The sequence below is a fragment of the Mustela nigripes genome, chromosome 7 (genome assembly GCF_022355385.1).
Source record: "Mustela nigripes isolate SB6536 chromosome 7, MUSNIG.SB6536, whole genome shotgun sequence".
Classification (NCBI taxonomy): domain Eukaryota; kingdom Metazoa; phylum Chordata; class Mammalia; order Carnivora; family Mustelidae; genus Mustela; species Mustela nigripes.
In genome coordinates this window covers 138,923,785-138,951,292 of record NC_081563.1, presented here as the reverse complement: position 1 = coordinate 138,951,292, position 27,508 = coordinate 138,923,785, and the positions used below count along the sequence as shown (strand labels likewise).

General features: G+C 61.4%; 2 protein-coding genes across 2 annotated transcripts in view; one reads left to right on the top strand and one right to left on the bottom strand.

Annotated features, from left to right (window-relative positions):
• The window catches only part of OSBPL2 (oxysterol binding protein like 2), a 322,355-nt gene that overhangs the window by 181,804 nt on the left and 113,043 nt on the right, over positions 1-27,508 (bottom strand). The gene's annotated exons all lie outside the window — the stretch shown is intronic.
• The window catches only part of TAF4 (TATA-box binding protein associated factor 4), a 28,193-nt gene continuing 8,107 nt past the window's right edge, over positions 7,423-27,508 (top strand). The window contains exons 1-13 of the mRNA XM_059407343.1: positions 7,423-7,625; positions 8,795-8,914; positions 11,308-11,430; positions 12,156-12,278; positions 14,284-14,373; positions 14,725-14,934; positions 17,044-17,191; positions 17,486-17,600; positions 19,432-19,601; positions 19,896-20,026; positions 20,723-20,848; positions 21,315-21,371; positions 21,769-21,888. Of these exons, the coding sequence (XP_059263326.1) occupies positions 7,461-7,625; positions 8,795-8,914; positions 11,308-11,430; positions 12,156-12,278; positions 14,284-14,373; positions 14,725-14,934; positions 17,044-17,191; positions 17,486-17,600; positions 19,432-19,601; positions 19,896-20,026; positions 20,723-20,848; positions 21,315-21,371; positions 21,769-21,888 (1,698 nt within the window). The 5' untranslated portion in view covers positions 7,423-7,460. The remainder of the gene's footprint in view (positions 7,626-8,794; positions 8,915-11,307; positions 11,431-12,155; positions 12,279-14,283; positions 14,374-14,724; positions 14,935-17,043; positions 17,192-17,485; positions 17,601-19,431; positions 19,602-19,895; positions 20,027-20,722; positions 20,849-21,314; positions 21,372-21,768; positions 21,889-27,508) is intronic.

Below are 27,508 nucleotides of genomic sequence, written 5' to 3'. Positions count from 1 at the left end.
CGACGGAGCATGTGAGAGGGCGCAGGTGCCTGTCTCGGTGTGGACGGGCCTGTGGACTTGAGGACGGATCGTCCGAGGAAGCAGATGTTGCTGAATAGAGTGTGTTGTGGCAACCCTGAAAGGGAGGGTTCGTTTCTCTTTGTTTACTGGTCTTGACGAGGATCCAAAATGTTCTTCCAAGCCATCCTGTGCGTTCCGCGCCCTGGAATTCGTGCAGAGCCCTGTCCTATTTGCGAAGCTGCTGAGGGACCCTGGATGGAAGCGAGAGAGGAGGGTTGTTAAGGCACCTGCTCCTGGTCACTCTGCTGTCCTGCTTTGTTTGTTTGTTAAAGATCTTATTTATTTTTTTGACAGACAGAGATCACAAGCAGGCAGAGAGAGGAAGGGGAAGCAGGCTCCCCACTGAGCAGAGAGCTCGATGTGGGGCTCGATCCCAGGACCCTGGGATCATGACCTGAGTGAAGGCACAGGCTTTAACCCGCTGAGCCACCGGGTGCCCTGCTCTCCTGCTTTGTGACTGCATTTCTCAGGCTCTGCTGGAAGCATTTACTCCGTCATTCTTAGTTCATTCACACGTTTCGCACTAGAAAGGACCCCGGGTAAATCACAGAAGTCCCCCTGCTAGGAGAAGAGAGAGTCAAGAGGAAGGGGTAGGGAAGTGGCGGAAAGGCAGAATGGACCGCGGTGAGAGGCTGTTCTGCTGCTGTGGCTCCGCTGGGAGGGCCTAGACTGGGAGCAGAGCCTCCACCCCCCCGGGCTGCAGGGGGCCCTGCGGGTGAGGGAGAGTGTGCTGGCGTGTGCAGAGAAAGGCGCTCAGTCCGTGCGGGGCCTGTGGGGTTTCAGACTGAAGAGAAGCATTAAATGTGCTCAATTTTGATCCTAGGCGTTTCGGGAGGCTGGGGAGGTCTCCCTGGGGCTCCGGAGCGGGAATGCAGGCAAGTCCCCGAGGCCCCCGGATTTTAGGGTTTTGAATAAGTGGGAAGCTGGGAAAGCGGTGCCCGCAGACTGGCTGGGCCCGCGGGCACTCACCCCTGCATTCGCCGCGCTCTGGGGGCCAGGGACCAGGGCGTTAGGTGACGTGTGCTGGGCAGATGCGCGTGTACCCCTGGGTGAGGCTGGGGGCGCCGAAGCTGCTGGGGGAGAGCCTGGCACTCGGTTAGGGAGGCTGCGTTGACCCTCCTGCCCTGTTGTCAGGGGGCCGGCCGTGTCTTTTCTGGGGTCAGTGTTTCCCTGCACCTTCCAGAAGAGCAGTGACCCCTGTGATGATGCTGGAGCCGCAGGTGGGGCCACTCAGACCCTCTGAGTCTTCGGTGTTTCGTAAGTGGGAGGTGCGAGGTCTGGGCCGTCCCAGGACAGACACGTGAGGTGGTATGGAGTGTCCAGGACTCAAGGTGGGGGGATGTCTGCGGGAGAGAACGCCTTGGCTCCGAGGGTCTGTGATGGGGCCCGAGGGTTAGGATAGTGCGTGAGCCATGGGGTGACATTGCAAGCCCCACGTGGTGGACCTTGGGGCGGAGGGAGGTAGAGGTGGCCCCAGAGGGGTGTGGGGACCCCAACCCTCCTGGCAGCCGGTCACCCAGCGCTTGAAGGCACTGTTTTTCTTACTATGGTTTTAAGTGACAGTGATTCTAATGCTGATGCGGAGAACTGCGCAGTTGAGTGCACGTCGACGCCCTTGTGGCCTGTGCCCTGTGCTACGGGTAAGCCGGAGTTGCCGCCTCTCACCTGCAGTTTTGGGTTCCCCGTGTTTGGCTCTCACACATAGAGCTGCTGCGGATGACTGTGGGTCAGACGTCGTGAGGGGGAGCACCTCGCGGGCGTGGCGCTGTGGCACGGGGTGTGTGGGACGTCGCGGGGGGCTGCGGGACGCATGCACACCAGCAGCATCGGGCACATCGGGCACGTGGGGTGGATGTGTCCTGCCTTCGCCCGTGTGGCAGGTGTGTTGAGTCACACTGTGACTGAGGAGTCAGCCACCCCTGAGGTGGCAGGCGTGTCAGGGGACCCACCGGGTGGGCTGATTCACACGCAGGTTTGCTGTCTATTGCCTTTGGTGAAATGTCTCTTCGTGTCTGCTGCCCATTTTTTGGAGGATTCCGTGTTGTGGATGCCTTTGCTTGGACGTGCGCCTCACGAGGACTTCCTTCCGCCCCGTGGTCTCTCATTCCCTTGGTGTTTCTCGAGGGCGGAAGTGTTTCATCTTTTGACGTCTGCCTTACCGGTTTGTGTCCATGGGTTCTGTTTTTGGGGTTGTGTCTAGACTCCCTCTGCTTAATCCACGGTCCACAAAGACTTTTCCCCTGTTTTCTTCCAGAAATTTAGAGTTCTAGAGCTTATTACATTAGGCCTGGGATCCATTGTGAGTCACTCTCGGTAGACGGTGTGAGGCAGGGGTCCAAGTCCGTGCTTTGTGCCTCTGGAGGTTCCCTTGTTCCCTGTTTGCTGAAGGACTGTCCTTTGCCCATTGAATTCCTTTGTACCTTTGCCAGAGAGCATCGGTTGTCCGAGTTTGTGCGGGCCTGTTTCTGGACTCCGTTCGGCTCCGTTGGTCTGTTCCAGCGTGGTGCCCGCGCTGACCCGTCTCCTTCTCTGCGGCTTTCTAGCACGTCGTAGAAACTGGCCGTGTTGGCCTCAACTTCGCTCTTTCTTGTGGTGGTTTGGTGACTGTGGGACCGTGGCTTTGTCTGCGAGTTTTAGAATCAGCCTGTCCGCTTCCCCATGGAGGGCGGCTGGGGTACTGGTGGGTTGCGCTGCCTGCTTGTGAGCTGGGGAGACCTGGCTTCTTAACCGCTGGCTTCCCAGCCCGGGAGCGAGGCCTGGCGAAGCTCTTTGCTCTGGTTCCCTGTCGCGTTTCTTTTCCCAGCCGCGTTTGTGGTTTTCAGTGTGCTCGGGTGCCCTAAGGTTTGTGACAATGACGTCTGTGTGTGCAGACGCCGCACGTGCTAGAACATGAAGTGGGTCAGAGGCTTCATCTTCCGCTGGCGATCAGAAACGCAGTAATGTCAGTGCTCCTCACCCTCGAGCAACCACGTTCCCTCCCGTGCCGCTCCTGCTGTGAGCCTTGACTTGCTCCCGTGCACGCAAAGATGAAAACATGCTGCTTTACGACACTAAGCAGGCTTTGAAAGAACGATGCCCCGTGCACACAGATGCCCCGAGGTCACTCCGCAGCATGCACTGCATCCAGCATCGCACTGTCGGCACTGCAGGAGCCCAGGGGCAGTTTCCCAGCAATGATGGTCAGCTTGGTGCGGTTTGGGCAAGTGTGGCGAGGCTGCGGCCCTGGGCAGCTGCTTGTGAAGGACTGAAGCCCTGGGACCAAGGTCCTGGTCGTGGCTCACATGTGGATCCTTTGCAACCAGCGCCCCAGCATCCCCCAGCAGCAGCGCAGTTGGGCGCAGCTGGTGTGTGCTGTCCCCTCCACACTGGACCGGGGAGGTGGGGTGTTGGGCCAGGACACAAGAGCCCCGTCCACTTGCGTGCCCGAGCCCCGCTCCCCCACTTCCTGGAGTCACGGTTCCCTCGCGCGTTTCAGAGGCAGGGAGCCACGGGAGCAAGAGGAACTTCTCGGGCCGTGATTTACGTCAGCTTTACCAGTGTCCGCATTGGCTGCGGTGTGGCAGCAGGGCCCAGGGCCGTTACCCTGGGATCCTGGGCCTCGGGGACATTCCTTCTGCTTCTGTGGCCACAGCCTGGGGCCAGAAGGTCCCTGGCCCTCTGCAGCCTCCCCAGGCTCTTCCTCGTGGTTCTGGACTGTGGTGTGTGCGGCTCTCGGAAGTGAAGCCCGCCGCTGTGTTTCGGACTGAGCTTTGCCCCTTTCCTCGGCTCCTGTCCTGGTTCTGGCTTGGGGGACAGTTTCATTTCGCACGTGGGTAGTTGGGGAGGGTTTTGCCTTTTCAGTCTTCGTGGACTCTCGTCCTTGTCTGGCAGATAACGGGGCACTGGAGACCCTCGTGGCAGTGAAGGTGAGGGCAGAGGTCTGGTCCCTCTCAGCCGGGCCACCATTCCCTGCTCCTGTCATCACAGCCCCAGCCGTCCCCCCGAGGGAGGTGGCCTCCCAGGCCTGCGTGTGAAGGGCGTGGCCGGCCCTGGCCAGCCAGGCGGGGGAGGGGGGGGTGGCGCCCACAGCTCCCGGAGCTTGTGAGGAGGCGCTCCCCTGAAGTGATGTCTTCCAGGTGGAGGTTCCCAGGCGAGTCCGAAATGCCCGTTTAATTTGTAGTATAGCTCTGGCTGACCTACATTTTGGTTAAAAATACAGTAAAAACTGTTGGTATGAAAGGGATCACGGAAACTGTAACATTTGGTAAAAACCTTGAGTTTATCTTAAACTGTGGTGCTTGAGGGAAGGATGGGGTCCGTTCTGAAGAGCTGGCCGTCTGCTCCACGCTGCGTGGCGGGAGAGGTGGTGGGGACAGCCCGCGTGGGGTGTCCTGGCCTCCCCCACACCTGGTGCCAGGGTCTCGTGCGGCTGAGCATGGGAGACCCGGGCTCTGCCAGACCGCGTGGCCCTTGGAGCTGCTGGTGGGCGCCGACGCGGTGCTTGGTGATTTTAAAATCTGAGCTTTCACAGTAGCGAAACCCAGAAAATAGCCCCATAGCGTAAGCAATAAAGACATTATACATTTGTCTTGGATGAAGTATCGTGGAGCTCCTGGAAACTCTGTTTTTGAAGCGAGTTCAGTGACGTGGGCACGACGTGCAGCACGAGTGGCCACGGCCTGCGTTCTCGTCCCCCGGCCGGGCACAGGTCTTCCGCGTGCACGGTGGCTGGAGGGCGCGGGATTTCAGATCTCTGCTGTCTGGGTGCGTCTCTGAGTTTCTCAGGTTTGCTGCACAGACGTGCTGTTCCCAGCAGGGCATTACCGTTATGAAAAGAGAGCACCCGAGTTCTTTTCTGTCTGTTTGATCGGGATGGCGGCTCGTGCAGACGGGCTGCGTGTCCTGAGCGGAGGCCCGCCCGTGGCTCCTGACTTGTCTGTGAACTGCCTCCTGCCTCCTGGGGTTGGCCACCTTGGCCGGACAGGCTCTGAAGGGTCTTCAGAAAGGAAAGGAGTGTTTTCTGTGTCTGCGCCCCGGCGGGGAAGTGCGTGGTGGGCGGTCCTGCTCTGGGCATCGAGGGCGTGTGTGTGCCGAGCGTGGTTCCGTCGTGTTTGCGAAGGAGGCACTGTGGTGTGTCAGGTGGTCCCTCTTGGCTCCACGCTGGCCTCGGGGGCCCCATCTGTAAGGGGACAGTGGGCCACACCCACGGGAGCCCCTCCCTGAACCCGTCTTGCGCTAGCAGAGGGGTGGGCAGGGGGTAGCCTCCCGGGGCTGACTTGGAGACAGAGTTATGTTTCTTGGTCTTTTCAAGAATAGATGCCGCCCAGCAGCTTGTCTGTTTGACATGAGTGATCACAGCGGGAGTTTACAAGATCCGGGACTGAGATTGTGTCGTTCAAGTGTGGCGTTGGATGAAGTTTGACGCGGCCGTCGGCGCTGTGATTGTCGGGCCATCGCGCTCTCCGTCTGGCCGGTGAGGGTGGCGCAGCATAGCCGGGGGCCTGGGAGGCAGCGTGTGGCCAGCACAGCGCCCGTCCCCACGTGCACGTGGCCTCCCCTAGGCCTCTGGAGCCGCGTGGCTGTCCTCGGGGTCACGGTCGCTCGGGGCCTCGCTGTGGCTGTGTGGCCGGTCACTTCGGAGCAGTTGCCTCCCTTTCTCTGCAGTTGCGTCTGTCACTCTCCCTTGTCTGCTTACGTCCCCACTCGGATGTACTTTGAGTGCCAGCCTGAGGTGACGTCATCTGCGGAGGGTCCCCGGGTCGCTTCCCTCTCTGACTTGGCTTGTCACCACGGGCACGCTGCACAGCGGTGGCCGTCTCGCACTGCTCTGGCGCCTGGCGCGCCCCCTGTGCTCCACCGCTCTGGTCCCGTGGCTGTCGTGTGACTGTTTCTTACTCAAATCTTGTGTGAAGCTTCGTGGAGGTGGCGCTTGGAGCAGAGCGGCGGCTGACCCGGGGGCACGCGCATCGCCGTGGCGCTGACCCGCCTGACGCGGGGGCGACGTCCCTCGTCCCTTCCCCGTGGCCTCAGCCACTAGCTTCCGGAGGAGTCCGTGCAGGGAAGGAGCGGGGTCTCCGGCCGGAAGAGCGACTGGTGACGAGGGACGGCGGTCCTGGGAGGCTGGCTCGGGAGGACGTGGCCGGGCCGCGCTCTCCGGCTCCGTGGTGTGCTCGCGGGCTCCTGGGCCGGGAGCCTTCACAGTGGGTTGCTCGCGGCCGCCGGTTTCTGTTTTGTTTTGTCATTAGATTTCAGCGTGGTTTACCGTAGAAGGGGATTTTAGAGGGAGGCTTTTGTGGCCTAAATGTGGTTCCTCTGGATCGAGGGTCTTAGATGGGAGCCCAGGAGGAGGCTGTCAAGTTTCCATGTCCCTCTGGCTGTCGAAGGAGCCAGGGCCCAGAGGTTCAGGGGCTCCTCGTGGCCTCCCTGGGGTGGCTCGGGCTCCGGTTCGGTACAGGAGGGAAAGTCCTGACGCTGCGTGGTGTGAGGCTCGCGGGAGGCTCTCGGGCAGCCCTTCCTTCTTGGGGAGAGCCGCCTCAGTCCTGTCCGCGGCGGAGACGCGTCCTTTCCCGCTGGGGCATCGCTGCCCTGGGCTTCTGCAGGCCTTGCGTGAGCAGGAGTGTGCTGCTCCTTACGTACTCTGTCTTGGGAAACGGAAGAGTTTGACACAAAAGCAGACTATTTCTCGTGGAATCGACAACGTAATTGTTCGCTGGTTCTCGAAGCGGAGATGAATGCCAGATCTGACTGGCGGGACTTGTTTCCAGTGACGTAGCTGCAGCCCCAGGAAGTGAGCCTGCCCGCCGTCTCTGTGTTCGCGTGTGGGGCGTCCAGGTTAGCTTCCGCTGCGGTGCCACCCCCGCACCCGGGAGGAAGTCCTGTTCCAAGGAGGACTGCTGGCTTCAGGGTTCGTAGGACCCTCGGCCGTGGGCGGACTGTGCCTCTCAGGAGAAGTGATGGAGGAGGGGCCGACGGACCAGTTGCTTCCACGACTCCTGCTGCCCTAGGATCCTGGCCGCAGCCGGGAGTCGTGGCGTGAGTGCGTGGCTGTCCTGGTGTGGATGGTGCCTGGCCGTGGGGCCCTGCCGCTGGCTTCCGCCCCGGAGGGTGCGTGGCCCTTGCTGCAGGCTGGTGCCGTTGGCCATGGGGCAGGTGGTGTGGCCTGCAGAGGCTTTGCTGCCGGGCTGACTGCTGGAAGGAAGACTCACCTGCTGCTGCAGTCCCGTGGAGAAACCTCACGTGCTCTCCCGTCTCGGAGGCCGTCTTCACTGGCAAGTGGGCTTCGAAGTTCAGAGACTCTGTCTGGCTTATGGCTTCTGCTTGCTTCTCCGAGCTGTCAGGCTGCCCAGTGACAGGGTCGGCCCCTTCACCGGCCGTGTGCAGGCGGCTTGTCTCCTGACGCCACGTCTCCTTTGTCCCCAGGTATGGTCCTCGTGCGGAGCGAGAACGGGCAGTTGTTAATGATCCCCCAGCAGGCCTTGGCCCAGATGCAGGCCCAGGCCCACGTGCAGACCCAGCCCCAGACCAGCATGGCGGCCCGCCCCGCGACCCCCACAAGTGCCCCTCCCGTCCAGATCTCCACCGTCCAGGTGAGTGCATGCGTGCCGGGTGGTGGCGGCCCCTGGGGAGTCTGCAGGCGTCCTGTGAGGGCAGAGAGGGGCGGCCACATGCCGCCCTCTATTGGGAGGCTCAGGGAGCTGGTGCTGCATCCGTGCTCCGCGAAACCGTGGCTTGGTGGCCTGGACTCCGTCCTGTCCTATCCTCTGCTGTGACTCTACCTCCTGTGCCTCAGTCTCCCCTTCTGCAAAGTGAACCCCGCGTACGTCAGCTTTTCCTGTTGCGGAGGCACGTGGGGGCATCAGGAGATTGTACGCCTCCCCTCCACATGTGTTAGGCCTTTGGGGTTAGCTCAGGGATCTCTACCCGGAGACCTAGGTGGGGGCACGGTCCCCCAGTGCTGACACGTCTTGTCCACACCCCGGCTTCCGTCTGAGTGCGTGCTGGCACGCTGCCCAGGTCTCTGTCTCCCAGACCCTTTTAGCTGGGGCTGTGAGTCTGTTGTTCTGACTAGTGGGCCAGTGAGTACCTGAGGTGGACACCGGCGGGGGCTCGACATCCCTGTGATACTGGCTGTGTCCCCATGGTGGTGAAGGCCCACGGTGCAGACAGAGACCTTGGGTGGGCTGAGAGAGCCATGTGGTGCTCCGTCGCTGAATACCGGGGACAGCTGAGAGCAGTGCGCCCCAGGCCCGTGGGGTCGTGGGAAGCCAGGTGCACGCTCTAGTCCGACCGCCCGTGCCACCTGCTCGGGCCTCGTGCCGCCTTCCCCTTGACTTGAGGTGTCAGTGGGTGGCCCGGTCGCACCTTTCCCCCTCGTCTGCAGCGCTCTGCCCCCCGCCCACGCAGGGGACACGTGCTTCTTGGTTCCTTAGTGCTTGCGAACAGGCGTGCAGGAGGCGCGCCCAGGGACGGTTCCGGATCCTTGCTTTCTTGACAGCCCGTGGCTGGTAGACTTGGCTGAGGAGGCCCAGCGATAGCTCTGTCACCGCACACGTGTCACAGTACGCACGTGGTCGGTCACATGCTTTTCCTCTGCTAAGAAGCGCTGCGAGTTGGGGTGGCCCTGCTGGCGACCGTAGCTTGAGGCCTGATGTGCCGCGGTGTGCGGGTCTGTGCCAGGGCGGGGAGCCCGCCGCGCAGGCCGCAGAAGTCGCTGTCCCTCGTTTCTCCTGTCAGACGACGCTCACTTGTTTCTCAGGCACCTGGGACCTCCATTATTGCGCGGCAGGTGACCCCGACGACCATAATCAAGCCAGTGTCTCAGGCGCAGACGACGGTTCCGCCCACCACGGCGCTGCAGCGCTCGCCCGGAGTGCAGGTGAGGGGCCGCGGGCGCGGTGGGGGTGCTGGCGGGGCCTCGCGGGGCACGTGCCGGGTGCTGAGCCGAGCATCGGGAGGCCGGCGTCCTGAAGACAGCGTGTTTCCTCCCAGTGCTGACAAAGGACAGGTCAGGGTTCCTTTTCTTTGGAGCCACGTGGATTTTCCTAGTGGCAGCGAGTTGAAAAGCTTCCCGCTCTGCCAGAGGTGTGATGAGACGTGTCGCTTGTTGACGCTTGGTTGAGGCACCTGTGAGGCCGAGGAACCCGTGGTGCGGACGGTGCGGGCCCGGCTCTCGTCGCCCTGTCTGTGCGGGGGCGAGGATGGGGTCCCATTGGGGAACGGGGTTCCCGTTGCTCAGGTGTGTCACTTGAGGAGTCAGGGGCTTCCAGAACTGGCCGTGGCCTGTGTGCTGGCCACCTGGCTGCCCTGCCCCCGGCCCCCCCCAGCCCATGCCCTCTGCCAGGGACGAAGCCCGGTTCCAGAGACGCTCTGTGTCGGCCTGCTGGGGTTGGTGTGCGTGTTTGTTCTTAAAATGGTGTCTTCAGCTGCGGGGGGGCAGGTGCTCCCGAGGAGGCCCTGAGCCCTCTTGGCGGGTGGTTTGGCTAATGCCGACGGCTCAGCCTCTGATCTGGAAAGCCGAGAAGGGTGACCGTGCACCGGCGAGGCCGGCCGCGCATCATAGCAGCTGCTCTGGGTGGCGAGGTCGGAGCCGCTCGAAGGCGCATGGTTCTGAGCGGTTCTGCTCTGAAGGTGTTCGTGCGTGTCCGCCACACGTGCGGGGGGTTTTCAGCTTTACCACTTGGTGCCGGGTGTCTGCCAGGCGCCGGGCGCCGGGACTGCGCGGCCGTCGCTTGTTGCTGTGCGTCCCCAGCGTGGTGCTCGGGGTAGGCTCTGTTCCCGCTTCCCGAGAGCGGTCCGAGATGGGAGCCCCGGGGTGCGGGGTGTCCGGGAGGTGGCTGTGGTCCGGGGCTCCTGTCCCTCCGGCGGCTTCTTGTCTTGTGCCGTTCGGTGTTCGTGTGGGTGACGTTGCTGTCCGAGGCAGCGGGAGGAGCCCCCAGAGCTACGTGGTGGCCTTGCGTGTGGCTGGAGCGCTCTGGACGCTTCTTTGGTTCGCTGTCCGCATGCCGGGCTCTGTCTGTTGGGCACGTCTTGAGTTGCAGTTACAGCGTGAGGCCACTTTTCTGACAAGGTCCTGAAGCTCGCGGTGTGTTTGGCATCACAGTGAGTGGAAAGTGACTGATCGAAGTAGGCAGGCCCCATCTCTGCACCCTACAGGGGAACGCGGATGTGCCAGGCCGTTGGAAGAGAGAGTGAGGGGTTTATCTTGAGGTAGAGAGAAACCCCGACAGGATGGAGGTAGCTGGGCTCTTTGTGGGCATCAAGAAGCAACCCCTGTCCCCCTGGCTGCCCGGAGCCAGCTGCTTGGTGTGGCCCGCCATGCTTTCTTCCTCTGTAGCGTGCGGCGGTTCTGGCTGCAGCGGTGCTGTGTGTGACAGAGGACACGGGCCGTGAGGAGTGAGCTTGCCATCTCCTCCTGCTCACACTCGTCGCTGGAGACCAGAGTCTGCAGCCGGGATCCCTTGGGGCTGGGCGGACTGTGCTGGGGCTGGCCGAGCTGGCGGGCACTGTGGCGGAGCGGACAGGCTGCACACAGCTGTGCTCGGGGACGCTGAGTCCCCGAGCAGAAGCCGCGAGAAGGTGGTGCTGACAAAGTTGGAGGGACGTGCAAGGCTATGTTTATGAGTCAGATGTGTCTAGTGAGACAAACCAGTGAATACTCTCGCGGTGTCTCACGTGGAAGGAAACCTCGGGGCTCCCCAGGGCTGCAGTTCGTGTCGCCGGCGATGTCGGTGTCCAGCCGGCCTTGGCTTCCGAAGTGTGTTCAGTCACGTGCTGCCCCTGCTCACACCTGCTCCCCTCCAGCACACGTCCACTCTGAAAGCCCCTTTCCCTGATGTTTCTCGACGAGACCCGCTGATGCAGAGCACAGTGGCCGGTCAGGTGGTGGAGGTGCTGCCTGCCCCCCGCCACCTGCCCTGAGGTGATGCTGGTGACCACCTCGCGTCCCCAGCCTTCCCTGTGTCTGGCCTTTGCACGAGTCAGGTGACACATTTTCAGCTGTAGTTTCTCTGTTTGGCTTTTCGTTTCTGGGGGAAAAGCTGATTTATGAGGGCGGCTCGTACACCAGGCTGGGCCCTGCTGGGCCATGCTGGGCTTCCCGGCTCGCTTCCCCGGCCAGGCGCACCGTCTCCCTTTCCTCAGCGTGCGGGTCTGGGGCCCTGGGGCTCCTGTCTGGGGCTCTGCCTGCTGTGGGGTCTGGTTTCCTTCTGGGCACGTGAGGCTACCGTGTCCGCAGCGCCTGTGCTCACCTCGCATCTTGGACTCTTGTAGCCTCAGCTGGTTCTGGGTGGCGCGGCCCAGACAACGTCCCTCGGGACGGCGACGGCTGTTCAGCAGACGGGGACACCTCAGCGAACGGTCCCAGGGGCCGCTACCACCTCCACAGCTGCCACGGTGAGTGCCCCCTTCGGGGGTGGGAGAGAGGCGCCTCGGGCTCCTGCTGCCCTCGTCCGCCTGCCCACAGCCTGCCTTCCTCCTGGGCCTGGGGACCTTGGCCTCCTCAAGGCGGGGTGTGAGGGCAGCGGCCTCAGAGGGGCAGCGGGTGGGCCCTGTCCCCTTGCTAGGCTTTCAGGCTGTGCAGAAGTCCACCGTGAGAGGAGCCCTAGCAGTGGCCTTTGAGGACAGGGCCCGTGGACTGTACGGAGGCTGCCGTCTGTGGAGCAGTGCCGCGTTCCCTTTAGTCACACAGTGTCTCGAGCGTCCTCTGGCCCCCGGGGTTGGACTTTATGGGCCTCCCTTCTCTCATTTTGCTGCCCAGCACTTTCCGTTCTCTTCAGTAGCTGAGTTTAATTTCATTCCTTATAGTGTGTGCTTAGAGAGGAGCTTTTCTGTACGGCGCCGCGGCGTTGTGCGGAACTTCTTGCGGGTCCCTCTCGGTCCCGGCCGCGGGGGTTCTCCCACTTAGCATTCCGAGGGTCAAGCTGCCGGCCGAGCGGGCGCAGACGTCACCGTGCCCTCGGCTGGCGAGCCGACCTCACCGGCAGCCTCGCGAGAGTCCTGCACTTTCTGGGGAAGAAGTCCATGCTTCGTGGACGCAGACGCGCGTTTCCATTTGCCGGGGCCGCGCTGGAGACCCGCCTCACTGCTCCTTCACTCGGGTCTTTTTAACTTGGATCCAGGAAACCATGGAAAACGTGAAGAAATGTAAAAATTTCCTGTCTACGCTGATAAAGCTGGCTTCGTCTGGCAAACAGTCCACGGAGACCGCCGCTAACGTGAAGGAGCTCGTTCAGAGCCTGTTGGTAAGAGCGCAGCCCCAAGCCCCAGCCTGAGCGTGTCTGGGGGACACACGGGGCGGGGCGGGCACCGAGCAGGGGATGTCCCGCCGCAGGTGTGCGTGGCCCTGCCGGGCGCTCAGCCTGGGCTGGCTGTCTGGGGACCTCACAGGCAGGCTGCTGTGGGGGCCTGTGCCCCGCACCCCGACCCCATGCAACCTCGGCGATCGCCAGCCTGGCCTGCTGCCCGGGGCATCCACTCGCAGAGAGCAGGCCCCATTGATGGCCACTGGAAGGTGTCTGGTCGGCCTCAGGAGCATTTTTAAATGCACCTGATAGAGGGTGTTTTACAGGCTTTCTCTCATGTCTCTGCTCTAGTGTCTAAGATGGAGATTTGCAAACCCGCCACAGGCGGGAAGCAGAGTCTGTGAGGCCCCATGTCCCGTCTCCAGGCTTCCCCAGTGACTGAGTCAGACCCAATCTTGCAGCTGCTGCGCCTCTGCCCGCCGCCCCTCCTTCCCAGGCCCACACATGACGCGGCACGGACGGGCCCTTGTTAAAGACCCCTGCCACAGGTGATCGGCGCAGCAGCGTAGGGACCCCCTGGGGCCCTCGAGAGCCTGGCTGCCACGCACGGTCCTGGCTGCCTCCCCCGCTGCCTGCAGCCGCTCCAGCCGCGGCTCCGTCAGCCATGGGCGCCGTGCCCAGCGCTGTCTCCTTCGGCCCGATGGTCCCTCCTTGCTCTTCTCTCTCCTTGTAGCCCCTTTGTTGACGAAACCTGGTGCTCCGATGTCTGGGCTGTGAACCTTTCTGTCTGTGCTGCTGGGGTTTCGGCTCAGGTTCTGGGCTCGCCGGGCCTTCCTTCCCGGTGCAGCCACCCGAGAGTGGGTGGCAAAGGGGAGACCCTCGCCCCTGGGGTGACGAGCTGAGAGACAGTCATTCTCAGAGATGCCTCTGGCTCTTCTGAGGGGTGGCCCTGTGCCCTGCTCGTGGCCCGTGCGAGGTGTTGTCCGGAAGGAAAGCTGTTGCATTCCCGCAGGAACATGATTCTTTCAGACCGTGGGCTTAAATATTTTCAGGGAACTGAGAGATTGAAAACTGATCTTACCTCCCAAGAGAAACAAGAACTCTTGGCTCTTTGCTATATTTGTAACAATTCCACCTTCTAATGAAATTTTTTTTTAATATTTTATTTATTTATTTGACAGAAAGAGAGACTACAAGTAGGCAGAGAGGCAGGCAGAGAGAGAGGGGGAAGCAGGCTCCCCGCTGAGCAGGAGCCCGATGTGGGGCTCGATCCCAGGACCCTGAGATCATGACCCGAGCTGCAGGCAGAGGTTTTAACCCACTGAGGCACCCAGGTGCCCTCTAATGAAAATTTTTAAGGAAATCAATGTCTCTGTCTTTCATCTCCACAGTCCCTTGTCTGTAGTCCGCACTCCCCGACCGCCGCTCGAGGAGCTGCTCTCGCTGTCCCTTGCTTCCCGGATGGTCCGGCACGGCACCCCCATCTCCCCTCTGTGCTCTTGTCAGGGCCAGGACCCCTGTTCTGCCCTTGTCACAGCCCTTGTGGTGCTCTGGATAGTGCTGGCAGCTCCCTCTCTGACATTAGCATTCGTTAGCTTGGGGCTTGCGACATGGATGCCAGACAAGAGGGCACAGGTCAGGCGGAAGCTCATGTTCTCCCGTGGGGCCCAGGTGCTGGCCTGGCCTCGAGGATGGCTTGTGATGTCCCAGCCCTGCTCCCCTCTCTTTCCCTCCCCACCCTCAGACCACACTGGCTTTGGTTTCTAGAACAGAGTCATGCCTCCTGCCGTGCCCTGGGCTTCCTCCCGGAGGCGTGGTGTGGGTCTTTGGTGTAGGTCATTGTCTCTTCTGGTGACGGTGTCCCTGACTTCTCCTGTGCTGTCCCCTCTGTTCCCACCCAAGACTTGGCAGAAAGGACACTCAGGACACCAGCACATGCTGAATTACGGGATGTGTGCGTTCACTTCTGTTCACAGGAGAATGTTGTTGTGGTTTTGTTTTTAAGGATGGAAAGATCGAAGCAGAGGATTTCACTAGTAGATTATACCGCGAACTTAATTCTTCACCTCAACCTTACCTTGTGCCTTTCCTGAAGGTAATTGTGCAGCCCCTGTGCAGCCTTGTGCACGGGTAGGTGGAGGGGGAGGGGAATGTGGTGTCCCCGCTGGGCTTGAGGGCGGAAAGTGCCCTGTGATGCTCATGAAGGTTCTCATCAGGAGGCTCTTCTGTGCGATGGGAGACCCCTGACCCGCGCCTGCAGAGGGGGTGGGGAGACGAGGTCAGGGTGGGGGGGGTCACCGGTGGGGAGCAGGGGCTTGGGGCATCAGGGCGCTGACACCCCCGCGGTTGAGTGGCGGCTCGGTCTCCGAGCAGCAGGTTTCTGGGTCTGTGAGGAGGAGCGCCGGTGCCCGGGCCCCGCCAACCCTGCATCTGTCTTTCTGCCCAGAGGAGCTTGCCTGCCTTGAGACAGCTGACCCCCGACTCCGCAGCCTTCATCCAGCAGAGCCAGCAGCAGCCGCCGCCTGCCTCGCAGGCCACCACCGCCCTCACGGCCGTGGTGCTGAGCAGCTCGGTCCAGCGCACGGCCGGGAAGACGCCAGCCACCGTGACCAGCGCTCTCCAGCCCCCTGTTATCAGCCTCACGCAGCCCACACAGGTTGGCGCTGGCAAGCCGGGGCAGCCCACGCCGCTGGTATGAAGGCGAGAGCCTTGCCTGTCCCCCCGCTGCCCACCTCTTAAAGCCTTTGGCCACGGCTCAAGGAGGCCTCCTCATGGGAGGCAGGAGAGCTCTGGCGGGGGAGGCGTGGGTGCTGCCCCAACTGTTCGAGCATGAGCCGGAGGCCAAGGTCCTGCGAGTCTGGGCTCGTTCTCAGGAAGACGAAGGGGACCTGTGGGCTCCGAACCCACGGGCCTGTCCCCTGTGTCGTTGGGGATGTTCGGGCTTTAAACAGACATGGTGTGTTTGTAGGGACTCTTTAGCGGGATGTCACCTTTGCTTAGGAGCAGTGGCCCCCGGTCAGGAAACCGCGTGTGCCTGGTGGCAGTGGTCAGGCAGAGTGTGGGGGATCTCTTGTCTTGTCTCGTGGCCTCGAAGCCAGCTGTCCAGCCACAGTTCGGGCTAGAGCTGCAGGTTGCCGGTCAGTGATTCACGGCGCGGGTCCAGGGCTCTGGGCTCCGCAGCTGGAGGAGGGAGGTCTTTGCTGGCAAGAGCGTGTAACTGTGCTCGGTGTCTGGGCTCCCCAAAGGAGATGAGGAAGTTCGCCGTTTTTGTTTTTAAACTTTCAAGGGGATTTTGTTCCTTGAAGTTGAAAAATCTCCACTGTACAGGCCCCTTGTCACTTGATAGCGGGTTGTAAAACGTGTTTAATTGTAGTGGCCACTTAACTGAGTAGGCGAGCAGCGTCCGCTGGGCTCTTTGCCCCCTGCTCAGGCAAAGCCTCTGTCTTCGCGCCGACGGTGGTCATGGAGGCTTGGAGCTGGTGGATGAGAGCTTCTCGCCTGCAGGGCTGGGAACTTCATTGCAGGGTCGGGGTGGGTGGGCACGCGAAGGTGTGTGTGAGAAGTCAGGGCTCTCTTTCATCCCTTTCAGGCGGAGGGGCAGAGATTTGCAAGCGTAGGGCTGCCCTGACCACCGGGGCTCATCTGCGCAGGCGCGGCCTCAGAGAGAACCGGGTCGGTCGTCGTCTTCCCTTGAAAGCTTTGGGCTTCGGTGCGTGGTTGTGAACGGACTGACCGGTGCTGGTGGTTTAGGGTCAGGGGCCGTCCCGACCAGCAGGGTCGCTTCTGCGCTCCACTTCCCTGGTCCTGCCGGGCGCGCTATGGCTGTGTGGGGGACTGCAGTGCGGTCCGGCCCGAACCTGGCCCATTCCCTGCCTTGAAGCCTGTTGAGCCGTAAATCTCCGCCTCTCCCCTGAGTTTATGGCCTGACCTGATGTGCAGCACCTCGGGGCGGTAGCTGCCTTGACTCTCCCGCTGGTGTGGGTCTTCATAGGGTTGTTGTGGAGACAGTTTGGTTGTGGGGCACTGCCGCCCCTTCGGTGAGTGTCCCATAGTCCGGGGCATACACAGCTGGACGCCTTCGTGGCATTTAGAGATGGGCGCTTCTCTGTGAAGCTCGGAGTGCTGCTGTGTGTGGGTGTGGTGCTACACCGGCCACAGGGCCTTAGACGGCTGGCTCCCCGAGCGGAGGCACGGGCGGGAGTGTGCCCCCACCGACAGGGCTGCAGGCTGGGCCGCGCTGCGCGGGCTTGTGATCTGGGGCAGTATGGACATGGCCGGGGCTGGACTCTGCTCTGGGGGTGTCTCCCTGAGCGAGCCTTGCATGTGTTGTGGACAGGTCCTGATGGGGAGGCATTTGGAGAAGTTCTTTGTCAAGTGGGACCCTCGGGGCAGGACTTGGGAAAGCCGACCTCCCCCTGGTGTAGAAGGCGGTGCGCCTCTTAGAGTCCGTGGAGGAGGGAAGACGCGCCCTGCAGCCCCCAGCAACTGTATCCCCCCTGCTGGGAGTGGGGGGAGGCGTGTGTCCCACGCCGGACCGTGGAGTCAGCCCGCCTCCTCCCTGCACTGACTGCAGGACCGCAGGCCCCACGGGCGGCTCTGCCCCGAGAGCTCACCTCCACTGCAGTCCATGACGGGGGGGGGGGGGGGGGGGGGAGGGGGGGGGGGGTGTCCCGTTCCCGGCGGGCGTCCGGCCGGGGGCTGGGGTGTGTGTTGGCGGCCCTGCGAGGGGGAGGGGACGCGCTGATGGGCCCTCGGCTCTGCCCAGGTGATCCAGCAGCCGCCCAAGCCCGGAGCGCTCATCCGGCCGCCACAGGTGACGCTGACGCAGACGCCGATGGTGGCGCTTCGGCAGCCGCACAGCCGCATCGTGCTCACCGCGCCGCCGCAGATCCAGCTGAACCAGCTGCAGCCGGGTGAGGGCCCCTGTGGGACAGGGGGGCTGCCTCGGACTTGGTGGGCAGGGGGGTCCAGGGTCAGACTCCGCTAGACCCGCTGGTTCTGCCCCAGGCCTTGCCTGCCCTGGGGGTTTTAGGAGAGGAGACACCGGAGTCTCTGCCATTGCCCACGGTTTCGGGTGGGTCTGGTGCTGAGAGCCGCTGAGTGGCGACGGGTGAGCGGGGCTGCCCGCACCGGGCTCAGAGCCCGCTGAGGCGTGTGCAGCGCCCGTGGCGTGCCGGTGGGTATACCGTCGGTGTCTTCCGCTGCAGTCCCCGTGGTGAAGCCCGCCGTGCTCCCTGGAACCAAAGCGCTCTCTGCCGTCTCGGCTCAAGCAGCTGCTGCGCAGAAAAACAAACTCAAGGAGCCTGGGGGCAGCTCGTTTCGGTAAGGAGCGGGCCTGCTCGCCCTGAGCACAGCGACCCCAGGCTGTGCAGCGGGTGGGGGTCTGTGCCCGGGGCCAGCCTTGCCCACAGCGAGGGCCTCTCTAACCTCGATACCGTGCTCTTCGCACGCTTCATTTTGACCTGCATGTGCACGTTTCCCTGCAAAGTCAGCGCAGGGAGGTTTGCTGCAGATGCACAGCAGAGCAGCGCCCTTCGGTGTCCGAGTTCACAGCAAAGCTGTCGCTGTGAGGTCACATCGCAGCGTTCTGAGTGCGTCGTGCTATAGCGCAGAGCGCCTCCCTTGCCCTTCTTTGAACTTGGAAACTTCTGGAAATGCTGTCCCAAGGGCGCTCGATGAGCAGCGGGGCTAGGGGCTGCAGGTTAGGGACGCAGAGTACAAAGGCTGTAGGGTTAACGTGGGTGATGGTAAAGCCGCGGGGGAGGCCGTGTGTCTTGGGTTTTCCTGGGGCTGCCCCCTCCCAGACGGCATCCCGGAAGCTGTTGGTCAGTGGAGCAGGGTTGGCGTCAGTGGGGTGTGGAGGGCCAGTGCCCGGTGGGGCGGGGAGCTCGTCCCTGAGGGAGGGGCGCACCTGCAGGTCCAAGAAGTAAGAGAGCAAGGGCCGCTGGGAACCCGGGTGTCTTCCTGCAGAGGGAAGGGAGTTAGGACGGTCCCCATGGTCCGGGGTGAGCTTGGGGTTCAGTGTCTGGACGCACACGGGAAGGAGAAGAGGCTCGGCGCCCTGGGCCCTGGATCGGAGGTGAGCACACCTGGCGCTCAGACCCCATCTTCTGAGAGCTGCTCTGCTCTCACCACCCAGACGCCCGAGAAAGGCTGGTCCTGGGGTCTCTGCTGGTGCATCTCGTTAGGTCAGAAAGCAGTGCCGGTACTGACAGAAGTCACTGGAAGGGCCTCCTCCCCACTGCCCATGTCTGTAGTGACAGACTCAGTTACCGGCTGAGACAGGAAAGCACAAGCCCATGGGAATGAATAAACGGGAAGCTTAGGAGGACGGGGGAGCCCGCAGGGACCCCCGAGGGCTGGAGCTCGAAGCACGGCAGGAAGGGACCAAGGAAACCCAGTCCTCCGCGGGGCTCGCGGGACATTCTTGTCACAAGGGATGTGGCTGTCCAGCGGGGACACAGACAAGCCGAAAGATGCCTGGCCTGTGGCCGTGCGGGTGTCGCGGGCACGAGAGCCAAGGAAAGGCTGGAGAACGTTCCAGGCTAAGGAAGCTGAAGAACCCCGCGGAGGGGTGGCTGTGAGCGTGGCTGGTGGCCTGCTTGCAGAGGTCGCCCGGCTGTGTCGGGGATGACGCCCGTGGGCGCAGGGAGCCCCCAGGGGTGTTCTGGGGTGGGGTGGGGGAAGGAAGGTTGGCAGCTTCCCTGCAGGTGTTTCAGGAAGAAAAGAGCCCTTCCCGCCCCAAACTCCCGCTTTTCCGTAACTGCGACTGTTTCAAGAATAAGTTGATGTTCTTTGACTTTTTAAAGAAAGGTTTCACTTGGGACAAACTCCTGGAAGCTAGGAGGGTAGCGTTCCTGGGTTTTGCTCCCTCAGTGTAGCCCTGCCTAGGGGAGTCCTCTGTGCACGTCCTCATGCCAGGACTCCTGGGCGAGCTTAACCCCTGCGGGTCTTTCTGTAGGAGAACCATGTCACCTTGAGAGAAGAGCGCTAGGCTTCCTTGTTGAGGTGACGCCACAGTGCTGGCGGGAGCTGGTGGGACACATGCCTGGAGGGGCATCGGTGTGCTTTCTCCATGGGTCCCCCTAGGGCAGGCCCCCCGAGGGCACCTCCTGGCGCAGCCTGCGCTCAGCCAGCGTTCTCTTCTCCGAAGGGATGACGACGACATCAATGATGTGGCCTCGATGGCGGGAGTGAACCTGTCCGAAGAAAGCGCACGGATATTAGCCACGAACTCTGAATTAGTGGGCACGCTGACACGGTCCTGTAAGGACGAGACCTTTCTCTTACCCGCGCCTTTACAAAGAAGAATCTTAGAGATAGGTATGTGGGCGCGCTGCCGCCCTCGCAGGCCCCCGGTCTGCCCGCCAGGCCGTAATCCTTCATGCGGGGCTGCCCTCGGCGGTGGCTTCCCAGCGGGGCGTGTGGGCCCCAGCGAGCACACCCGGTGCCTTGTCCTGCCTTTTGCCTGTGTCCTGCACGGTTGGTGCCGGTGGTTCGCAGGTAGTGGCAGCGGTGTAGACCACCCCCTCCCACTCCGAGGGGTGCGCCTGGGCTGCCCTCACGTTGCTGCGGGCAGTGAGTCGTGGGTGTCTGTAAAGTGTCACTCACCCCCAGGGAGAAAACACGGCATCACGGAGCTGCACCCAGATGTAGTGAGTTACGTGTCCCATGCTACGCAGCAGAGGCTACAGAACCTTGTAGAAAAGATATCAGAAACGGCTCAGCAGAAGAACTTCTCTTACAAGGTAATGCGCTGTCCCCCTACGCTTTCCTGCACCAGGTGCCGGGGGCAGCACGAGTGTCTCACCGAACTCCGTGTCGGGAAAGATGCTGCCACTCTCGGCCCATAGGGATCTCTGGTGCTGTGTGCCCGGCCAGCGGAGGAAGCCCAGCCTGCATGAGGGCACCCGGCAGGGGTCTAGCCTGGGTTGGGGCTGGGGTGGAGGTGGTGAGCCCAGCTTCGGAGGCCGTGGGGCCTCTGCCGGTTCTGCCCTGCGCTCCTGCGGTTGCCGGCCAGCCAGGGGGCACGCCCTAGGGGCGCAGGCTCACACCTGCTCCCGTGCCTCGGACCACTGCCCCGTTTGGTTTTGTGGAGGGTCCCCTGCCTCTAAGGGGTTGGCTGTGGGGCAGGGTCCGCCTTCCTTGTCCGTCCTTCACACGCTAGTACTACTTGGAAGGGCCCAACCCAGTGAGGCTGGTGCGGTGGGCAGGGCAGTTAAAATAACAAATCAAGTGATACCGGAGCGTGTACCGTGGGAGCACCTCTGAGCCCCGCCCAGCTCGCCTGAGACTCGCTAGTCAGCATGTTAGCACCCGGCCCGTCTGGGGACCAGTGTTCGGGTGCACGGAGGGTCTGTGGGACCTGCTTGGGGAGGTGGGGCAGCGTGCAGCCTATCCAGGCCGCTCTTCAAATTTGTGACTGTGTTTTTGCCTTTTTGTAGGATGACGACAGATACGAGCAGGCAAGTGATGTCCGGGCTCAGCTCAAGTTCTTTGAGCAGCTCGACCAAATTGAAAAGCAGAGGAAAGACGAGCAGGAGAGAGAGATCCTCATGCGGGCGGCCAAGGCAAGTTCCCGCAGCTCACGGAGCGGCCCCTGCCCCGGGCCCCGGGCCCCGGGCCCCCGCGCACACGCTTGGGGCTCTGGGAGGCCAGCACGGTGCTGGGGGACCGGCCCTACAGAAGATGTGTGTATGTGGTTTAGGAGGGGCCACGGGTGTGATGTGGACCTGAAGTGCAGGCCGTGGTAGCCGTGGTGGCCATGCTGGCCTCCACCTGTCAGATTCCTGTGCCCAGCAGGCGAGGAGGTGACTGCCCCAGGCTCTTCTCTAGTGGGAGAGACTTCACAATAATGGTTGTTTTTTCCTGTAACGTGCAGGCTGAATTCTCATCTTTTGACTGTAAATAAGCATTTTAAAAAGTAGTGTATGTTGTGTCGTATGATCTGGACATTATATTGTGAATAAGAGAATGCCTATTAGATAATAGACATTTAGGTCATAACTTGAACTTTTTTTTTTACTTTAAAAATAGTCTCGATCCAGACAAGAAGATCCGGAACAATTAAGGTTGAAACAGAAGGCAAAAGAGGTGAGCGCTTGTGGTCAGAGTCTTTGCTCCGTGCCTGGGAATGGATTCTTACGTAAACTAAACGTCCGCCCGAAGGACGGGGAGGAAAGTGGTGGCGTTTCTGTGCCAAAGCCCTGAGGCGTTCGCAGGGTGTGGACACGGCGTCCTACTGGACGCGTACCGGGTCCCTTGTTGCAAGCCTTCGGTCTGTCACACACAGTGTGCTACTTTCTGAGCTTCTCAAGACGCACGTCTGTTCTCGCTTTATGGTTTTTCGGGTTGCAGGATCAGCTTACCGTCACAGTCAGAACAGTGAAGAAATTGTAATTCAGACAAAGATCGCTTGATGTCTGTTGCTGTCATGGTAAGCACAAGTCAGGTCATGAGGTGACACCCTCGTTTCTCTTTCAAAACGAAGATGCAGCAACAGGAGCTGGCGCAGATGCGGCAGCGCGACGCCAACCTCACGGCGCTCGCCGCCATTGGGCCCAGGAAGAAGAGGAAAGTGGACTCGCCGGGGCCAGGGTCGGGGACAGAGGTATGTTGTGGCGCGGCCGCCGGCTGGCAGGGGTCTTGTGAGGGCTTCCTGCCTCTGCCCTGCAGGTCGCAGACACGCCTGAGGGTCGGCCCTCCTGCCTGTGCGTGAGGCTCCCCCTTGGGCTACTTGCATCCCGGGTCTCGCTGACTCGTGCGCGTGCCATGAGCCGGCAGCTCTGCCCGAGAGGAGGTTCGCTGGCTGGGCCTGGGTGCTGTGATGTTGGACCACCTGTGGAGGGAGCATGGACAGACTGTTTCGAAGCGTGGCCTTCCGGGGATGCCTGCTCCTCTGGGGCAGCATATGGGACAGGGCCCTGAGCTGGACAGGGGCTCTGGCCTGTTTCTGTCCAAAATTTGTTAGTTTCCTGTGATATTTCACATGGTTACATGCCCGACTTCAGGGTTTTGTTACTTTTGCTTCGATCCTTGTTGGAAGAAAACACGCATGGCCTTTCCCACGGACACGAGGTCACCGCTGCTGGCGCCAATGCTGCTGGTCCAGGCCGGCGCCAGTGGCGTTCCCCTCGCCCCAAGGGCGGTGCCTGGCATTTCTTGAGGTGCGGCACGCGGATGCGGGGTTCTCTCCACTTCTGTTTACTCGTGAGGCCTAGCATATCTCCCCCAGTTTTGAATATTTTCCCTGAGTATAAAATTCTGGGTTGACAGTGTTTTTCTCATTTAAGATTCTCTTCTACATTGTTGAATGCGTGGCGTGCACCCAGATAGGTGTCATTTAATTTTCGGGAAGGACACGTGAAGGATATGTGCACCCCAGGACCAGGCGCCTTCGTGGTCTGTGCTTTCTCCCCTGTTCCCGGGGCCCTCTGTCTCCTGCCGACGCCTCTCTCACCTTCAGGGACACTCTCACTCAAATGCTCTGCTGTCTCCTTCCAGATCACAGAAAAGGGAGGTTTCCCAGCATGTTTCCCAAAATTGTAAAAGTCTTCTTTTTCTTCTTCTTCTTCTTCTTTCTTTTTTTAAAAAGATTTTATTTATTTATTTGATGGAGAGAGACACAGCGAGAGTGGGAACACAGCAGAGGGGGTGGGAGAGGGAGAAGCAGGTTCCCTGCGTAGCAGAGAGCCTGATGTGGGCTCGATCCCAGGACTCTGGGATCGTGACCTGAGTTGAAGGCAGACGCTTAACGACTAAGCCACCCAGGTGCCCCACACAAACCTCTTGTTCTTTTTTTTTTTTTAAAGATTTTATTTATTTATTTGACAGAGAGATCACAAGCAGGCAGAGAGGGAGGCAGAGAGAGAGGGGGAAGCAGGCTCCCTGCCGAGCAGAGAGCCCGATGCGGGACTCGATCCCAGGACCCTGAGATCATGACCTGAGCCGAAGGCAGAGGCTTAACCACTGAGTCATCCAGGCGCCCAAACCTCTTATTCCTAAAGAGCTGTAATGTCTGTGTGACCATCATTCTCCTGTGAAAGGGGGCTCTGTTGTCTCCCCGGCCCCACCGAGGTGGCGCCTGTGGCCTGTGCCTGCCGCGTCTCGCGTCTCTAGCGGCACTGAGCGCCGTCTTCATCTCTGCGGGTCTGTCCGGGTTGTCTCTGGACTGCGTTCTCGACACGTAGCCTGCTTGGGGTTCTGAGCTGTGCAGGTTGGTGTTTTTCTTCAAATTTGGGACATTGTGGTCTTTATTGCTTCAAAATTTTTTTTCTGTTTCGGTCTCTTTTTTCCGAGGGGGGTTTCCAGTCACACGTATGTTAGACCTGACGATGTTGCCCTTGGGTCTCTGACACCGTTCGGTTTCTTCCATCTTTCTTCCCTCAGTCCTCACTCAGTTCCGTGCTGGTTTAAGTCTCGGGGTTCCCCGAGCACGCCGGGCCGCGGCGGCGGCGGGGAAAGCTGTGGCGCCAGCCAGTGATGCGCTCAGTCGCCTGTTTGTGCCTCTGGAGTTTCCAGTCGGTCCCTCCCAGGGCTTCTGACTCTTGCTGGGGTTCCCTGTCTGCTCCCAGGCCGGCACATAGGGCCTCCTCCTGGGCCCGCGTAGAGAAGCTACTTTAGTGCGTTTGCGAGACCAGTGTCCAGGCTGCCTCAGCGTCTGTGTCCGGTCACCGCTTCTCTCCCCAGCGTCGGGTCTCGTGCTCCCGTTTCTTTGCGCGTCTAGTGGTGGCTGCTCGATGCTGGGTGTTGTCGGGACGGGGTGAGAGACGGGCTTCGTCTCCTCTGAGGGGTGCTGGCGCGCCTGACAGCAGGCGCTTCCCCCGGGCCCATGTGCTTTGGTTTTCACTTTGCTGTCGGTGCCCCCGGGACCAGGTGGGACCCCCCGCACGCCCCACCTTCCCTGCCCGGGTTTGGCCTGAGGCTTCGGTGCGGTGGCTGTCACTCTTGGGAGTGAGCTCTCCTCCCAGGGAAAGGCCCTCTGGCGTCTGGGCTGGGCGGGCTGGGCCGGCTGGGTGCCGGGGTGGCAGCAGGGTCTTCCTGGGCGGGCGGGCCGGGCCGCGATGATGCCCGTTGTGGCTGCACACGTTCCTCACTCCCCGCTGAAGGTGCACGCGCCGTCGCACTGCCACGCGCTGCCTCTGCCCCTTTCAGCCGCCATCAGCGGTCGTTCCCGAGGACCGGACTTCCGCGCTGGCAGTGGGCAGCTCTTGGGTTTTCTGAGTCTCATTCTCAGCCATGGTTTTTAGGGTGGTTCTTGGGCCAGCATCCCCGAGTTCTCACACACGGACGGCGGTTTGTGTCCTGTGTCCCCAAAGGTCCACTTCGATCGCCTTGAAGTCCTTGGCTTCCATTTTCTTTCCTTGAGAACGCTGACCGTGCCACCCGGCTGTGTGCTCCCGGCGTCGAGTGTTGCCGTTCAGGCCTGGTGATGGTCTCATTATACGACTCTCGGATGTCGTGTTCTGTTCTTTTTGCCCAAAGGATTCCTTTTTTTTTTTTAAAGCGTCTCTAATTGTACTTGGAATTGGTCAGCCTGGGTCTGCCTGGGTCAGCGTTCTGGGGCCGAGTCCTTCCCACCACAGTGGCAGGTGTGTTTTGATTCCAGAGCGCCTTCCTCCTGGAGGGCTCCCCCGCTTCCTCTGCAGGGGTTCCGGCCGTGGGGCCTTGTGTCGACTTTGCCGTCGCCATCCTGCCTCCTCGCAGCCCCTCGCAGCCCCTCGCAGCCCACGCTGTCCTCAGGCGGCCCCCGGCAGCTCTGCTTCTCCAGTTTCCCTTCTCATTTGTCCGGACTCTGGCACCTTGTGTCCGAGCTTTGTGGGTTCCCGCTTCTCTCTTGTGACTGCTGCTGTTTTCTTACTGTCTTTTAAGTTGTCTAAAGGTAGAACATTACAGTTTCGGTCTGTTGTTTGAACCTGTGTTCCTGGTTTTTGTGCTGTTAGTACAGATGTCATTCACTCTCCTGACCTTTCTCCTCGTGCTGACTTCTGTGCGATCGGCCTTGGTGCTTTCCCGTGTTCCTTGCATGTGAATTTAGTTTTCTTGAACTTTTAAGAGGAGGTGGAGTCTGAGGTTATCTGTGAGTCTCTTGGAGCTCCTCTGATGTCCTTGTGTGATGACGAAACGCGTCTGCTTGTGTCCCAGGCCCCAAGGCACTGCTTCCTCCCTGACGTGCTCCTGGACCGCCTTGGGTCCCCACTGCCCCATCACGCTCTGCTTCAGTGTCCCCCCTCATGGTCTTACCCACGAGAGATCCTGTGCAGATGGGAGCCCTGGGGAGGCCAGGTGGCCACTGCTGTGCCCTGGGACAGACCCAGCCCCAGGCACAGCCGCTGCCTCCCTTTCTGAGGGCCTGTCGGGTTTCCAGGCCTGGCGGTGCCCGTTGGTGTCTCTAGCTTGTCCTGCACGGTTCTCTGCTATTGTTCAGCTGCCTGTGGCTTATCTCTGCTGACTTGGGTCTAAATCCGGTCTGCTCGTTTCCGGTGCGGCCGGCTGGTTGCTATAAGTCTTACATGGGCCTTTGGGAGGATCAAGAAACAGCTGCGCCTGTTCCTCCCCAGGATATAGTGATTTTCTTGAAAAGAGAGAGCTTTCTCCCCACTGAGAATAGGTTCAACCTACAGGAAAGTTGTGGGAGTGGCACACAGAACTCCGTTTAACTTCTGGAGGTTGCATTGCCTGCGGCCCTCCCGGTGTCACTGCGTGTGTGTGTGCTACACGTGTGTACCTATGCAGTCTCCCTGCGTGTGTGTGTGCTACACGTGTGTACCTACGCAGTCTCCCTGCGTGTGTGTGTGCTACACGTGTGTACCTGTGCAGTCTCCCTGGGATGAGATGTCCTGCACCCCCAGGGGCCGGTGCTGGGAGATGCTGTGGGGTGCTGTGGGGTGCCGTCGGGTGCGGGGCCACTCGGCCTTCCAGCTGTTCCCGCTTCGCCCACAGCCCGGCAGCATCTCCGGCTCCATGTGGGGCACCCAGCAGGCTCGCCGTGCAGTTCTGTTCTGAATCTCCTGCTCCGGGCCGTGCTGAAGAGGGCGGGATTGCGTGTACGGGCGGCCTTCGCTCTGAGTCCGGGGACCGGCAGAGACGCCCCCATCAAGACGGGTCCTCTGTGGAGCCCATCACGTCAGGTGGCCCGTGTGTGGGGACCTTCCTGCTGACCTGCGCCATGGCCCCGGGTGCGGCCTGCTCAGCCACGTTCCCCAGTGTCGTCCCCTTGGTTCCGCTGGTGTGTGTCGGCGCCTGGGGAGGACGTGCTCCAGGGTCCCGCAGAGGCTGCCTCTGTCCTCCACCAGCCTCAGCACCCAGTGCCGACGGCTGCCCGCCCCCACGGCCGCCATCACGGGCCAGTGTGACGGTGTGTCCGTGGCCCTTCCGCACCTGCTAGCTGTCTCCTGCGCACGCAGGGCCCCTCCTCCCTTCACACGTCTGCTCGCTTGTTGCTCGGCACCGTGGCGGGGACTGTGGACTGTTGTATTCAGTGGGTTGTGATCAATACTCTCATTGTTTCTAGATTTGGGCAGTGGAAGCCCCTTCAGGCTGGTTTCTAGATCCTTTTGAAATGTCTCTCTCATTCTTGAAGCACCGTGGCATGAGTGGCGTCCCGGAGCCTCTGGTGCTTCCCTGCCCCCCAGCACTCTGCCAGGAGCCCTGGTTCCCTTCGGGGAGGGGGGCTGGTGTGTGGAGCCCGGGGTCTGAGCTGGGTGTGGGTCGGATGCTGTGGGGCGTTCACGCAAGTTCAGGTGTGCACGCGCGCCTGCCCTCCCTGTCTCTGACGCAGCCTCTGCGCTCCGGCCGGTGCCCTGACTCCGATCTGCACATGGGGCTGCTTCGCGGCCCCCACCCTGCTGATGAGTCCTTCTCCGTGAGGACACAAGTCCCCACCATTCGCAGAGCGTCCGGCCATCTGCTCAGCACGACCAGCTCCCCAGCCACTTCGGCTGCCGGGGTCCCGGTGCTGGGAAGTGCGGGAGGCCGATGGGAAAAGCGTATTGATTAACTTGGACTCGGGTGTTAAGATGTGTCCGCGGTACGTACTAAGGAGTAGGAAAAGCTTGCGACCCGCAGGGAGAGCCGGGCGTGAGGCAGCAGCTGCGGTGAAGCGCAGGGACCTGAGCGACACGGCGGAAAGAAGCAGGTCGCCAGAGACCGTTCTGGGGGTTCTTTCGTCCGTTGTTGCTTTTGCCTGTTTTTGGACCTTAGGGGGACGCTTGTGCCTTTCGTCACCGGAG